The 15,058-nt window shown below is 44.5% G+C and overlaps 1 protein-coding gene across 1 annotated transcript in view; it reads right to left on the reverse strand.

The window, feature by feature from the left end:
- Positions 1-15,058, reverse strand: part of LOC138637383 (zinc finger protein 585A-like) — a 64,188-nt gene that overhangs the window by 25,593 nt on the left and 23,537 nt on the right. The window contains exons 3-4 of the mRNA XM_069726045.1: positions 12,652-12,775; positions 10,631-10,729 (exon numbers count right to left, since the gene is read on the reverse strand). Coding sequence (XP_069582146.1) covers positions 10,631-10,729; positions 12,652-12,775 — 223 coding nt within the window. The remainder of the gene's footprint in view (positions 1-10,630; positions 10,730-12,651; positions 12,776-15,058) is intronic.

Genomic DNA, 15,058 nt, shown 5'->3' on the forward strand with positions numbered 1-15,058 from the left:
TGCAGGGGAGTAGGGAGGGACTAATCTGACTGTGGCCGTCGCTGATTGGTCGTGGCAGCCATGACAGGCAGCTGGCAAGACCAATCAGCGACTTGGATTTCCATCACAGAGGCCGCGACCAATGAATATCCTGGACAGACAGACGGAAGTTACCCTTAGACAATTATACAGTAGATATATATATATATACATACAGTACAGACTAAACGTTTGGACACACCTCATTTAAAGATTTTTCTGTATTTTCATGACTATGAAAATTGTAAATTCACACTGAAGGCATCAAAACTATGAATTAACACATGTGGAATTATATACTTAACAAAAAAGCGTGAAGCAACTGAAAATATGTCTTATATTCTAGGTTCTTCAAAGTAGCCACCTTTTGCTTTGATGAATGCTTTGCACACTCTTGGCATTCTCTTGATGAGCGTCAAGAGGTAGTCACTGGGAATGGTCTTCCAACTTTCTTGAAGGAGTTCCCAGAGATGCTTAGCACTTGTTGGCCCTTTTGCCTTCACTCTGCGGTCCAGCTCACCTCAAACCTTCCCCGGCATCAAGTGCTAAGCATCTCTGGGAACTCCTTCAAGAAAGTTGGAAGACCATTCCCGGTGACTACCTCTTGAAGCTCATCAAGAGAATGCCAAGAGTGTGCAAAGCATTCATCAAATCAAAAGGTGGCTACTTTGAAGAACTTAGAATATAAGACATATTTTCAGTTGTTTTACACTTTTTTGTTAAGTATATAATTCCACATGTGTTAATTCATAGTTTTGATGCCTTCAGTGTGAATTTACAGTTTTCATAGTCATGAAAATACTGAAAAGTCTTTAAATGAGGTGTGTCCATATATATATACATACATGCATACATACACACACACACACCTATATACATACATACACAAACACACACTCACTATCGTTCAAAAGTTGAGGGTCACCCAGTCAATTTTGTGTTTTCCATTAAAACTCATACTTTTATTAATCAAGTGAGTTGCCAAGCAAATTGAAAATCTAATCCAGACATTGACAAGGTTCGAGAAAAAGATTTTTATTTGAAATAATAATTTTCTCCTTCAAACTTTGCTGTTGTCAAAGAATGCTCCATTTGCAGCAATTACAGCATAGCAGACCTTTGGCATTCTAGCAGTTAATTTGCTGAGGTAATCTGGAGAAATTTCACCCCATGCATCCAGAAGCCCCTCCCACAGGTTGGTTTGGCTTGATGGGCACTTTTTGCGTACCATACGGTCAAGATGCTCCCACAACAGCTCAATGGTGCCGAGATCTGGTGATTGCACTGGCCACTCCATTACAGACAGAATACCAGCTGCCTGCTTCTTCCCTAAAAAGTTCTTGCATAATTTGGAGGTGTGCTTTGGGTCATTGTCCTGTTGTAGGATGAAATTGGCTCCAATCAAGAGTTGTCCACAGGGTGTGGCATGGCATTGCAAAATGGAGTGATAGCCTTCCTTATTAAAAATCCCTTTTACCTTGTACAAATCTCCCACTTTACCAGCACCAAAGCAACCCCAGACCATCACATTACCTCCACCATGCTTGACAGATGGCATCAGGCACTTTTCCAGCATCTTTTCAATTGTTCTACGTTTCACAAATGTTCTTCTGTGTGATCCAAACACCTCAAACTTGGATTCGTCTGTTCATAACATTTTTTTCCAATCTTCCTCTGTCCAATGTTTGTGTTCTTTTGCCCATATTAATCTTTTCCTTTTATTAACCAGTCTCAGATATGGCTTTTTCTTTGCCACTCTGCCCTGAAGGCCAGCATCCCGTAATCGCCCCTTCACTGTAGACCTTGACAGTGGCATTTTGCATGTACTATTTAATGAAGCTGTCAGTTGAGGACCCGTGAGGCGTCGATTTCTCAAACTACAGACTTATGTACGTGTCTTGTTGCTCAGTTGTGAAGCAGGGCCTTCCACTTCTCTTTCTACTCTGGTTAAAGCATGTTTGTGCTGTCCTCTGAAGGGAGTAGTATACACCGTTGTAGGAAATCCACAGTTTCTTGGCAATTTCTCTCATGGAATAGCCTTCATTTCTAAGAACAAGAATAGACTGTCGAGTTTCAGTAAAATTTATTGTTTTCTGGCCATTTTGAGAGTTTAATGGAACCAACAAATGTAATGCTTCAGATTCTCAACTAGCTCAAAGGAAGGTCAGGTTTATGGGTTCTCCAATCAGCCAAACCATTTTCAGTTGTGCTAACATACTTGCACAAGGGTTTTCAAGGGTATTCTAATCATCCATTAGCCTTCTTACACAAAGTACCATAAGAACACTGGAGTGATGGTTGTTGGAAATACAGTTAGGGCCAGAAATATTTGGACAGTGACACAAGTTTTGTTATTTTAGCTGTTTACAAAAACATGTTCAGAAATACAATTATATATATAATATGTGCTGAAAGTGCACACTCCCAGCTGCAATATGATAGTTTCCACATCTAAATCGGAGAAAGGGTTTAGGAATCATAGCTCTGTAATGCATAGCGTCCTCTTTTTCAAGGGACCAAAAGTAATTGGACAATGGACTCTAAGGGCTGCAATTAACTCTGAAGGCATCTCCCTCGTTAACCTGTAATCAATGAAGTAGTTAAAAGGTCAGGGGTGGATTCCAGGTGTGTGGTTTTGCATTTGGAAGCTGTTGCTGTGAGCAGACAACATGCGGTCAAAGGAACTCTCAATTGAGGTGAAGCAGAACATCCTGAGGCTGAAAAAAAAGAAAAAATCCATCAGAGAGATAGCAGACATGCTTGGAGTAGCAAAATCAACAGTTGGGTACATTCTGAGAAAAAAGGAATTGACTGGTGAGCTTGGGAACTCAAAAAGGCCTGGGCGTCCACGGATGACAACAGTGGTGGATGATCGCCGCATACTTAATTTGGTGAAGAAGAACCCGTTCACAACATCAACTGAAGTCCAGAACACTCTCAGTGAAGTAGGTGTATCTGTCTCTAAGTCAACAGTAAAGAGAAGACTCCATGACAGTAAATACAAAGGGTTCACATCTAGATGCAAACCATTCATCAATACCAAAAATAGACAGGCCAGAGTTAAATTTGCAGAAAAACACCTCAAGAAGCCAGCTCAGTTCTGGAAAAGTATTCTATGGACAGATGAGACAAAGATCAACCTGTACCAGAATGATGGGAAGAAAAAAGTTTGGCGAAGAAAGGGAACGGCACATGATCCAAGGCACACCACATCCTCTGTAAAACATGGTGGAGGCAACGTGATGGCATGGGCATGCATGGCTTTCAATGGCATTGGGTCACTTGTGTTTATTGATGACATAAGAGCAGACAAGAGTAGCCGGATGAATTCTGAAGTGTACCGGGATATACTTTCAGCCCAGATTCAGCCAAATGCTGCAAAGTTGATTGGACGGCGCTTCATAGTACAGATGGACAATGACCCCAAGCATACAGCCAAAGCTACCCAGGAGTTCATGAGTGCCAAAAAGTGGAACATTCTGCAATGGCCAAGTCAATCTCCAGATCTAAACCCAATTGAGCATGCATTTCACTTGCTCAAATCCAGACTTAAGACGGAAAGACCCACAAACAAGCAAGACCTGAAGGCTGCAGCTGTAAAGGCCTGGCAAAGCATTAAGAAGGAGGAAACCCAGCGTTTGGTGATGTCCATGGGTTCCAGACTTAAGGCAGTGATTGCCTCCAAAGGATTTGCAACAAAATATTGAAAATAAAAATATTTTGTTTGGGTTATGTTTATTTGTCCAATTACTTTTGACCTCCTAAAATGTGGAGTGTTTGTAAAGAAATGTGTACAATTCCTACATTTTCTATCAGATATTTTTGTTCAACCCTTCAAATTAAACGTTACAATCTGCACTTGAATTCTGTTGTAGAGGTTTCATTTCAAATCCAATGTGGTGGCATGCAGAGCCCAACTCGCGAAAATTGTGTCACTGTCCAAATATTTCTGGCCCTAACTGTAGGCCTCTATACACGTATGAAGATATTGCATTACAAACCAGACGTTTGCAGATAGAATAGTCATTTACCACATTAACAATGTATACAGAGTATTTCTGAATCATTTAATGTTAGCTTCATTGGAAAAAACTGTGCTTTTTTTTCAAAAATAAGGAAATTTCTAAGTGACCCTAAACTTTGGAACGGTAGTGTATATATATATATTTCTATAGCACCATTGATTCCATAGTGCTGTACGTGAGAAGGGGTTACATACAAATTACAAATATCACTTACAGTAAACAAACTAACAATCAATCTGATAGAGGGGCGAGAGCCCTGCCCTTGCGGGTTTACATTCTACAGGATGGTGGGGAAGTTGACAGTAGGTTGGGGGGTTGCAGCAGCTCTGGTGTTGGTGAGGCAATAGCTCTGGAAGACGTGAGGAGGCAGCGGGGTCAGTGCAGGCTTGTAAGCTTTCCCGCATAGGTGGGTTTTCAGGTTCCGTCTGAAGGATCCGAATGTGGTTGATAGTTAGACGTGTTTGGGCAAAGAATTCTAGAGGATGGGGGATATTCGGGAGAAGTCTTGGAGGCGGTTGGGTGAGGAGCGAATAAGTGTGGAGGAGAGAAGGAGGTCTTGGGAGAACAGGAGATTATGTGAGGGAAGACATCGGGAAATTAGTTCAGAGATATATGGAGGAGACAGGTTATGGATTTCTTTGTAGCTCAGTATTAGTAATTTGAACTGGATACGCTGAGGGAATGGGAGCCAGTGAAGAGATTTGCAGAGGGGAGAAGCGGAGGAGTAGCGAGGAGAGAGATGAATTAGTCTGGCAGCAAAGTTAAGGATGGACTGGAGAGGTGCAAGGGTATTAGCAGGGAGGCCACAGAAATTTTTTTTGCAGTAGTCGAGGTGCGAGATGATGAGGGCATGCACAAGCATTTTAGATTGAGGGTTGTGGAAGGGACGGATTCTGGAGATATTTTTGAGCTGGATGCGACAGGAGGTGGAAAGAGCTTGGATGTGCGGTTTGGAGGACAGGGCAGAGTCAAGGGTTACTCCGAGGCAGCAGACTTCCGGTATGGGGGAAAGCGTGATGTTGTTAATTGCGATGGATAGGTCAGGTAAGGAAGATCTGTGAGAAGGAGAAAAATGATGAGTTCAGATATGTCCACATTGAGTTTGAGGAAGCGAGAGGAAAAAAAGGCTTTTTAAGGATAGACGTGATTGTAGCATGTTTGAAAACAGAAGGGAAGGTACCAGAAGTTAGTGATAGGTTGAAGAGGTGGGTTTGGGATGGGGTAAGAGTGGTGGTAAGGTTGGGGAGGAGGTGGAATGGGATGGGGTCGAGCACACAGGTGGTGAGGTGCGATTTTGAGAGGACACAATTAAGATCCCCTTCAGTGATGTTGGATAAGGAGGTTATGGGGTTTGGGCATTGTTCTGGTATACAAAGGGGTTGTGGTGGTTGAACAATGAAGACTTACCTTGTTTGGTCGATCTTATTTTTTAAGAGTGTGGCAAAGTCCTCAGCAGAGATGAGGGAGGTTGGAGGGGGGAGTGGTGGGCGGACGAGGGAGTTAAAAGTTTTGAATAACTGTTTGGGGTTGTAGGATAGGGAAGATACGAGGGTTGTGAAGTAGGCCTGTTTAGCAGAGGTGAGGGCAGATTTGAAAGCGAGTGTTGCCTGTTTGAATGCAGTGAAGTCGTCTTGCGAATTTGTTTTCTTCCAACGCCGCTCTGCAACTCTGGATATTTTTAATGAATGCATACAATATTTTAAATTACATAAATTTTTGCTATATGTTCGATATTAATGCGTGTATCACTACATGTTATGCAGTTACAGTAATACATATTTATATTCTTTTTTATTATTTCATTATTTTTGATTCATAAGATTTAGGCATAGAGAATCAAAAAGGCATCAAACTAGTGCAATAATCTGTTTGATAGGATTATGGTCATATCGACGTTCTAAATTAAATATGTACACCCTCTAACTTGTGTTTTCCCCCCCTTTCAGATGATAAAGGACATAAGGATGGACAAGTATACACGTTCTTACCATACACCTGATGTAGGCTGCCGTGTGAACATTATGTTTTTTAACCATTTTTTTTAAATTATTTTCTTTCAGTGATTTGAATAAATGTTTATGGAAGCAATCTACCAGACAATGTCCCGTGGCTCTCCAAAGACCGAGCTGATCCTGGTTCCTACCTCTGAGTTTTCCACCCCTGGAAACAGTTTTCCCTGTTCCCCCAGGACCGGCTTCGTCCATTACCTTTGAACTGAAATGGGAGTAGTGCCTCTATCAGCAGAACTACACCAGATGAGTAACACTCTCCTATTACCCGCTTTCCATTGGGTAACAAATTCACTACGCTTAGATTGTGCCGTGGTTTCTTTTTTTCTCTCCAAGAATATTCCATACAACCAGTCAAAATACAGGGTGGGCCATGTATATGGATAAACCTAAATAAAATGGGAATGGCTGGTGATATCAACTTCCTGCTTGTGGAACATTAGTATATGGGAGGAGGAAAACTTTTCAAGATGGGTGGTGACCATGGAGGCCATTTTGAAGTCGGCCATTTTGGATTGCATCTTTATAAATGGCCCATCCCGGTGTATCCATATAAATGGCTCACCCTGTATAGAAATTTCAGGATATTGTGGACACCAATAATAAAGCCATATTTCAATCAATCAGTACCACCAAAAAAAATACCCCGCAAGTCAATGGACACCATGAATCTTCAACAGCAGAGAGTTCAGAGTACTTTAGTTAAAGGGAAAGCGACAGCAGGATTGTGCATAGTAACCTACAGTGGCAGGTCGGCGCCGTTATACTGATTACAATGATACCTGGTGACGAAATCCGTCTTTGGTTGTTGTGTAATCTTTATTTTCAGTTTTGAGTTAACGTTATGCTTGTGCCCCGAGGTGGCCTGTGAGGGTCTTCATGTGGTGCTGATTAGGAATTAATAATGCAGACTGCTGACAGGTCACTGCTCCCTCAGTCACCTGCCCCCTAGTTTACATAATGAATATATGTACATACTGAAGAAAAAAATGGCTCCTGCACTGCAGCATAATCGCATGTTTACTGTCCCGATAATAACTGTGCTTGAGGTTATCAAAATGGCACCCGCTACACCTGCGCAGTACAAGCTATCAGTGTATTTACACGTGATCCAATAGCTGCTATTGCACAAACGCCGGTGACGCAGTCTAGCTGGAGAAGAAAAAAAAATTTCCTCCTCCAAGATGGCACCGCCCGCGCAGCAGCAGCTCTCAGCGGTGGGTCAGGATACCAAGCAGTTGGTGCTGCTGGAGAAACACAGAAGGGAGATCATCAATCCCATGAAGGTCCATAACTGGGAGTGAGAAAGACCCAACACAGGGTTCTGAAAAGGTTCATCTGGCCCGGGCTGACCCTTGAAATAAAAACATTTGTAAGTTCTTGTGACACCTGTCAACAGGTGGGAGGCCCCCCATGCAGAGCCCTTTTACAACCCATGCCGTTAATAGCAGAAGCTTTTCCATGGCTAAGGGTAGATTTGATAGGTCCCTTGCCACGACTCGGTCGTTCAGGGAAGAAATACATACTAATGTTTGTGGATTTTGCCACCAGATACCGATGCGATAGCTCTCCGAGGAATAGAGGCAAAGATGGTGTCTCACACTTTAGTCAAGATATTTAGCAGGGTGGGTTTTCCCAAGGAAGTTGTAACGGATCAAGGAACGCAATTCACGGGGGAGGTATTGCATGCCCTGTGGAGACAGTCTGGGGTCCAACCAGTGTTTACCTCAGTACACCACCCACAGATTAAAGGACTATGCGAGCGGTTCAATGGGACCCTAAAACTGTTGATCTGTGCCTGCTTAGATCTACTTGTTTTTCCCCAATCAAACTCTTATACTGCGGGGAGCCCTGGGACTCGCTAGACTTAGTACAAGAACACTGGGAAGACCGGTCTGATTTTCTTTTTTTTTTTGGAGGGGTGGAGTACAAGTGCTCCGCTATGTGAATAGAATGAGATACTCTCCGGCACTCTAAGTATGGATAAGTTTTATTATATCATGATCAAAATAATTCAATCCGTGGGATTTCAATTGCAAAGATGCAGTTCTAATGAAAGTTCATACAGACACATATTTCAAACAGCGATTCAGCTGTCTAGCCTTTTTCAAGAAATGTCTGTCCTTATTAATAATTCCTCATAAAAAAAGGAAGTAGATATGGATCCCACTGTGGATGTCCTGGAAGGGAATACCGTATGTGTGTCCACTAAGGAGGGGTACATGGGCAACAACAAAAAAAAAAAAAACCTACTATGGTAGGGTACACAGCCCCGAGAGTTCAAGGTGGGCCAGCAAGTGATGGTACTAATTACCAAGCGCCATGTTGCAAGCCAACTGCAAGAATCCCCACACTATAGTCAACAAAATGGGGGCAGTCACCTATCCGATAGCATTCAACCCCACTACACCCAAACTAAGAGGATTCATGTTAACCAATTAAAAGCATACCAGGCCAAGATACCTATGCGGTAGCTATATGCTGTCCTTCTCCACATGAACCCGATCCCCTCCTGGACTTCTTACAACACGCTAAAAAAAGGAAGGGGTGGAGCAAGTCACTTTAGGGGATCACCTCACTCCAGCCCAATCCAGTCAACTATAGGGGTTCTGACTGAGCTTCGAGTAAGTATGTAGCGGTTGTTTTTTTTACTTTAACGATGGTAACCAGGGTAAACATCGGGTTACTAAGTGCAGCCCTGCGCTTAGTAACCCGATGTTTACCCTGGTTACCGGGGACCTCGGGATCGTTGGTCGCTGGAGAGCTGTCTGTGTGACAGCTCTCCAGCGACCAAACAGCGACGCTGCAGCGATCCGGATCGTTGTCGGTATCGCTGCAGCGTCACTAAAGTGTGACGTACCTTTATACAGGCAACATCTGCTGACAGGTTCCTTTAAAGACAATTTGTCACCAGGGTTATCCTGCATACAGTGAAATCATCTATGTGTCGCTATCCGTCTCTTGCTAGAATTTGGATAAAACACTTTTCTGTTGCAGTTCTCCTAGCCCTCCCAAACTCCTGACATGTAGTCCTCAATTATCTATATACCTACCACCAATAAATCAGTGGTCCTGGAGGGATTAGCCAGCAGTATAAACACATAGGCTACGTTCACATGGTTGTGTTTTTTTTTCTGCAGGCACAAACTGCTTTCTTGGTAGTAAAGAAGCTGCTTATAAAAAGCAGGCTTTGCTGCGCGTCTATTGTCTCTTGTGCATGCTGATAACGTTTAGTGATCCCCAAAAAACATAATGCTAATTTTTTTAGGTTTCTGCACCAAAACCTGTAGCTGACTTTTTTTGTGGCGTTTTTGCACTTCTTTGCTTTCTATGGATGAAAAAAATGCTGCAAAAACGCTCAAAGTAGTGACATGCTGCAGTTTGTAACACTGACATCTCATAGCTTTTTCTGGTACTGTAAATAGGAGCTTAAAATTTGCATTAAAAAAGCAGCAGAAACGCAACATGTGAAAATAGCTTTACACTGCCAAAAATACAGCAAATACGACAAATGTCAGTCTTTTTCCCTCAGATTGAGAACCATAAAATTGGTGACAGATTCCCTTTAACAAGTAGTAGTTTCTAAAAGTGGAGAATCACTTTAAAAGGAATCTGTCAGTAGCTTTTTTATGTAATCTGAAAGCAGCATAATGGTGGGGGAGAGACCCAGATTCCAGTTATGAGTCACTTACTGGACTGTTTTGCTGTTTCAATAAAAAACAGTATTTTATCAGCAGGAGATAATCAGTACAGGACTAGGTGTCAGGTACCTCCTGGTCCAAACATGTTCCCAGCAGTGAATAGCAACTTTCTGTCATTATATAGTGTCCACAAAAAGCAGCCAATCAGTGCAGTGGGCAAAGTAACAAAGAGCTTGACAGTCCGAGCTCAACTCTAGATCTGCAGCAAAGAAAATGTGAATTCTCTGAAACTGCTGCAACCACTAAACTAAGTAATACATCGCTGGAATCAGGATCTCTATCCCCACATTGTTCTGCTGTCAGATTACATAGCACAAACCTGCTAACAGATTCCCTTTAAAGAGGTTGTTCACTACTTGGACAACTACCTTTCAATAAGTATGTATCCCCCAAGTAAAATAATAATACCTATACTCACCTCCAGTGCGGTCACCGTTCCAGAAGTGTTGGGATTGGCTCTCCCAGGGCTTGTGTATCATAATGTCATGCGGTCCCTGTGGCCAATCAGCTTCACTGTCCCACCTTTGGAACATAACTCTGACATGAGGAGGAAGTGAACGCTAAAACTGCTCTCGTTTCCTCAGGATATCCAATTTAGATGATGGAGGGGGACAGAAGAGGCCGGAGATTGGATGCCGGGATGACAGCAATGGAACAGTATAGGTGTTATTATTTTACTTAAAGGATTGGGAAGGGGTTGTCTGAGTAGTGGAAACCCCCTTTAAGGTAATCGAAGTCTTGGGTCCTCACCTCTCCCTCACTTACATAAGAGAACAAGTAAAAACTGAACAAACATTCCCTTCATTTATGCAGATGATCGTGCGCTTTTCTTTTTTTAGCTAGTGGTGCAACAAATAATGCATGAAATAAAACATACCAGATGGTTTTACAGGCCTCCCCCGGCCACGGCTAGTTATTGATGGGTCTTTTCCTCGTTCAAGACATGCTATTAATTTCGGCTTTTTCTTACGCTGACCTGAAAACAAATAGTGCAGTTATGTTATTAGCCACAATCCAAAATAGAAAAGAACACCATTCATCCTGATGTACCAGCTACAGGTAAATACAGACGTTATATATGAGAGTCTTAGGCTGCGGCAACCCTTGGCGCTTTCACAACAGTTTATAAAGTGGATGGAGCTGGGACAGGACAAGGGTGTGATGACACAGCTTGCCAAATTGATGAACAACTGTGGCGTTCCCCGCTCCGGAAATCTCAATCCAGTCCCGTAGAGCAAGGAGGTGCATGCTATTCTTCAGACACTCAAGATTCTTAAAGAAGCATGCTCCTCTTCAGGAATCAGGAGGATCTGACTACACCATGCTGGTCTTGATTAATCGGGGCCATTCATACACTGACCTACTGCAGATCAGAAAAAATATGTACAAAACTGAACAAGAGGTTCTTGGTTCATTCGGATCAGAATGCAGAAGACATCTGCCAAGTCATGGCGCACTTTTTAGTGGGTCCTTGACTCTTTAAAAATAAAAGTAATCCTTAACAAGAAGGATGTCCCTAAAATGCCCAAGGACTGAATGGCGGGAGCCAGCTTAGTCATCTCTTTCCTGGGAATGGCCAAAGGACGATCGTTCAGGAGGATCTGAGGAACTCCTAGGTCTCTAAAAGGGGCTTCTACTGGACACAAGAGACACTTGTGGTCAGAATAGGCTGGGAACCCACTGAAAGCCAATCTGAGCAAGTGACACCACTGATACGGAAGGCTGGTCAGGACACAATGTAATGACCCAATCTAGGAGCACTCATTACTGAAAAAGGTCTGCCAATACAGGGCTCAGGCAACGAGCTCAAAGGGAACCTGGCTGGCCGTATGGTAAGAGCTTGTTGCAGAATAAACAGATAAAACAAGTCTTGACTGAAACTAGAGGCTGCTTAGGACATTCTTTCTGGGAGGAGAACATCATGCCTGCAAAAGCAAAGAACGCCCAGATAGGCGCCAGATGGTAGCAAGTAGTCAGTTCAAAGAAGGTGGGTGCAGGCAGGAGGAAGAGGGAGAACACCCTAAGAGGAATTTTAAGAGGATAGAAGCTTTCGTCTCCATGGAGCAACAGGTAGAATGCCCCAGGGTTGGAGGGGATAGCAGTGAAGACACAGTCACTCCACTGAGGAAGTAGACTTGGTGACAGACGATAGGATAATGCAGCTACGGAGGTATTACTAATGTGGTGCCCCTTGGCAATAGAACAAAGGCAGTGGATATCCAAGCCACCAAGTGAAAGAACAGTAAAAAACTAAATTATAGAGAAGGAAAAAGAAAAACAATGCAACAGAGCAGCCTTCCACAGACACAGGAGTTCATCATTCATCCTGATTCATGAATTCACGAATATCAGGAGCGTCTGGCTCCTGCTGTTCTCATCACTACAGGTGAGGTCAACTCTGGTCTTGATGTTTTTGGATTTTTTTTTGTAAGTTTTGAGATTTGGAGAGTTTCTGCTCCAAAAATTCCTTGAAAAAAATAAATAAAAATCCAGCGTGTATAAAAACACAACAATACAGCTTCTTTCAAGCAATTTTTAGCTTTCTTGAAATTAAAAAAGGAGAAAGCTATTCTGACTGAGCAGAAATAAAATGTTAGTTTTCTTCTAGTGTGCATCGTGATACAAAGTGCGTTTGCATTATATTCCTGGCTACATAGTTTTTATTTCATGTCCCTTTAGTGGACTTCACCATGCAACTGTCTGTTGGCGGTGATGGTCCAAAGATGGCAAACCTGGAAATTAATCAGTGGAGTGGTGGTGATGGACCAAAGGCTTAGATCCTGTGAATAGTGACCCCTGCACCAAAGACGTTGATCATCCAGAGTAAGAGTTATCTCTGATCTCACAGCAGTCAGCAGTAGTAAGAGTATATTCCCAGAAACCAATCACTGAGCTTACCTGATGTGTAGGTTTGGTAATTATCCATCATGACCTGTCGATAGAGCTCCTTCTGTGATTCTTCTAAAGACCCCCATTCCTCACTTGAGAAATACACGGCGATGTCGTCAAACTCAGAGAGATTCTTAAACATAAATCAAAACGTTATTTAGAACAGAAAACGGTAGAGATCGTGGAGTTGACAATCCCACAAAACCATCAATTTCTAGATGTAAAATAAGTTGCATTTTCAATATAAAAAAGGAAGATGCCCAAAACGTAAACTCACTGGCCACAAACCTACTTCCGTAAGACATAATAAAAATCATATAGAAAAATAAAAAGGTCCTACCTCTAACAACGTCACAAAAGTCAAATTCTCACCATCTCAGCAAGAAGCCTGTCATTGTATGCAAGTTAGGAGGCTTTAGTGCACCCTTGGCATGAGCAGGAGTTTGGTGTCTCCTCATTTGCATAGTGGCACCCTTATCCGGCTTAAAGATTAACAGTGTTCACTTCCCAGAGCAAGCTCTGTCTGTATTCTGCAGGTGTGCGTGGCCACCCGTGTACTCAATAGAACAAAGGGGAGAGAATCCCTGCAAGCCAGGGCACCCAGCCCCTGCAAGTGCGTGGTCACAGCAAGCCAGGGCACCCAGCCCCTGCAAGTGCGTGGTCACAGCAAGCCAGGGTGAGTGGCAACTGCAAGTGCGTGGTCACAGCAAGCCAGGGTGAGTGGCAACTGCAAGTGCGTGGTCACAGCAAGCCAGGGTGAGTGGCAACTGCAAGTGCGTGGTCACAGCAAGCCAGGGTGAGTGGCAACTGCAAGTGCGTGGTCACAGCAAGCCAGGGTGAGTGGCAACTGCAAGTGCGTGGTCACAGCAAGCCAGGGTGAGTGGCAACTGCAAGTGCGTGGTCACAGCAAGCCAGGGTGAGTGGCAACTGCAAGTGCGTGGTCACAGCAAGCCAGGGTGAGTGGCAACTGCAAGTGCCTGGTCACAGCAAGCCAGGCCGAGTGGCAACTGCAAGTGCGCGGTCACAGCAAGCCAGGGTGAGTGGCAAGTGCAAGTGCCTGGTCACAGCAAGCCAGGGTGAGTGGCAACTGCAAGTGCGTGGTCACAGCAAGCCAGGGTGAGTGGCAACTGCAAGTGCATGGTCACAGCAAGCCAGGCCGAGTGGCAACTGCAAGTGCGTGGTCACAGCAAGCCAGGGTGAGTGGCAACTGCAAGTGCGTGGTCACAGCAAGCCAGGGTGAGTGGCAACTGCAAGTGCGTGGTCACAGCAAGCCAGGGTGAGTGGCAACTGCAAGTGCGTGGTCACAGCAAGCCAGGGTGAGTGGCAACTGCAAGTGCGTGGTCACAGCAAGCCAGGGTGAGTGGCAACTGCAAGTGCGTGGTCACAGCAAGCCAGGGTGAGTGGCAACTGCAAGTGCGTGGTCACAGCAAGCCAGGGTGAGTGGCAACTGCAAGTGCGTGGTCACAGCAAGCCAGGGTGAGTGGCAACTGCAAGTGCCTGGTCACAGCAAGCCAGGCCGAGTGGCAACTGCAAGTGCGCGGTCACAGCAAGCCAGGGTGAGTGGCAAGGGCAAGTGCCTGGTCACAGCAAGCCAGGGTGAGTGGCAACTGCAAGTGCCTGGTCACAGCAAGCCAGGGTGAGTGGCAACTGCAAGTGCGTGGTCACAGCAAGCCAGGGTGAGTGGCAAGTGCAAGTGCCTGGTCACAGCAAGCCAGAGTGAGTGGCAACTGCAAGTGCGTGGTCACAGCAACCCAGGGTGCGCGGCGAATGCAAGTGTGTGGTCACGGCAAGCCAGGGCGACCGGCCCCTGCAAGTGCGTGGTCACAGCAAGCCAGGGTGCACGGCCACAGCAAGTGCATGGTCACTGCAAAGCCAGGGGCAAGTGTGTGATGCACTTGCCCTGGTGCAAGCCAGGGCATGTGGCCACAGCAAGTGAAATGTAACTGATAGGATGCGCGAGTGCACACATGCAGGCAGCATTCACGGTTTTCGCTCTGAGAAGTGAACTTTGTGGATCAGAAACAGGGAAAAGTCTCAATATGTAATTGAACAGTGCACCAAACTATTAGGCCGGAGTCAGACTTGCATGTGCAATACGAGTCTCTCACATCAATACCCGGCAGTGCCGCCAGCACTCAGGACTGGAGCGTGTGGCTGCATGTATTTCTATGCAGCTACACATTCCGGTCCTGAGCGCCAGCGGCAGTGCCGGGTATTGAGGCGAGTTTCTCACATTGCACACGCAAGTCTGACCCGGCCTTAGCCATGCCAAGGGTGCAGCGAAACCACCTAATTTGCATACAAGTTAGAAGTTTTTTTTTTTTTTTAGGTACTGAACCACCAACAGGTACAGTGATAGTATGATTGTTACACAGGCCATGACCCCTACAACACTGTATTGCCCATTTAACATGCA

This window comes from Ranitomeya imitator, chromosome 1 (assembly GCF_032444005.1).
Source record: "Ranitomeya imitator isolate aRanImi1 chromosome 1, aRanImi1.pri, whole genome shotgun sequence".
NCBI classification, from domain to species: Eukaryota; Metazoa; Chordata; class Amphibia; order Anura; family Dendrobatidae; genus Ranitomeya; species Ranitomeya imitator.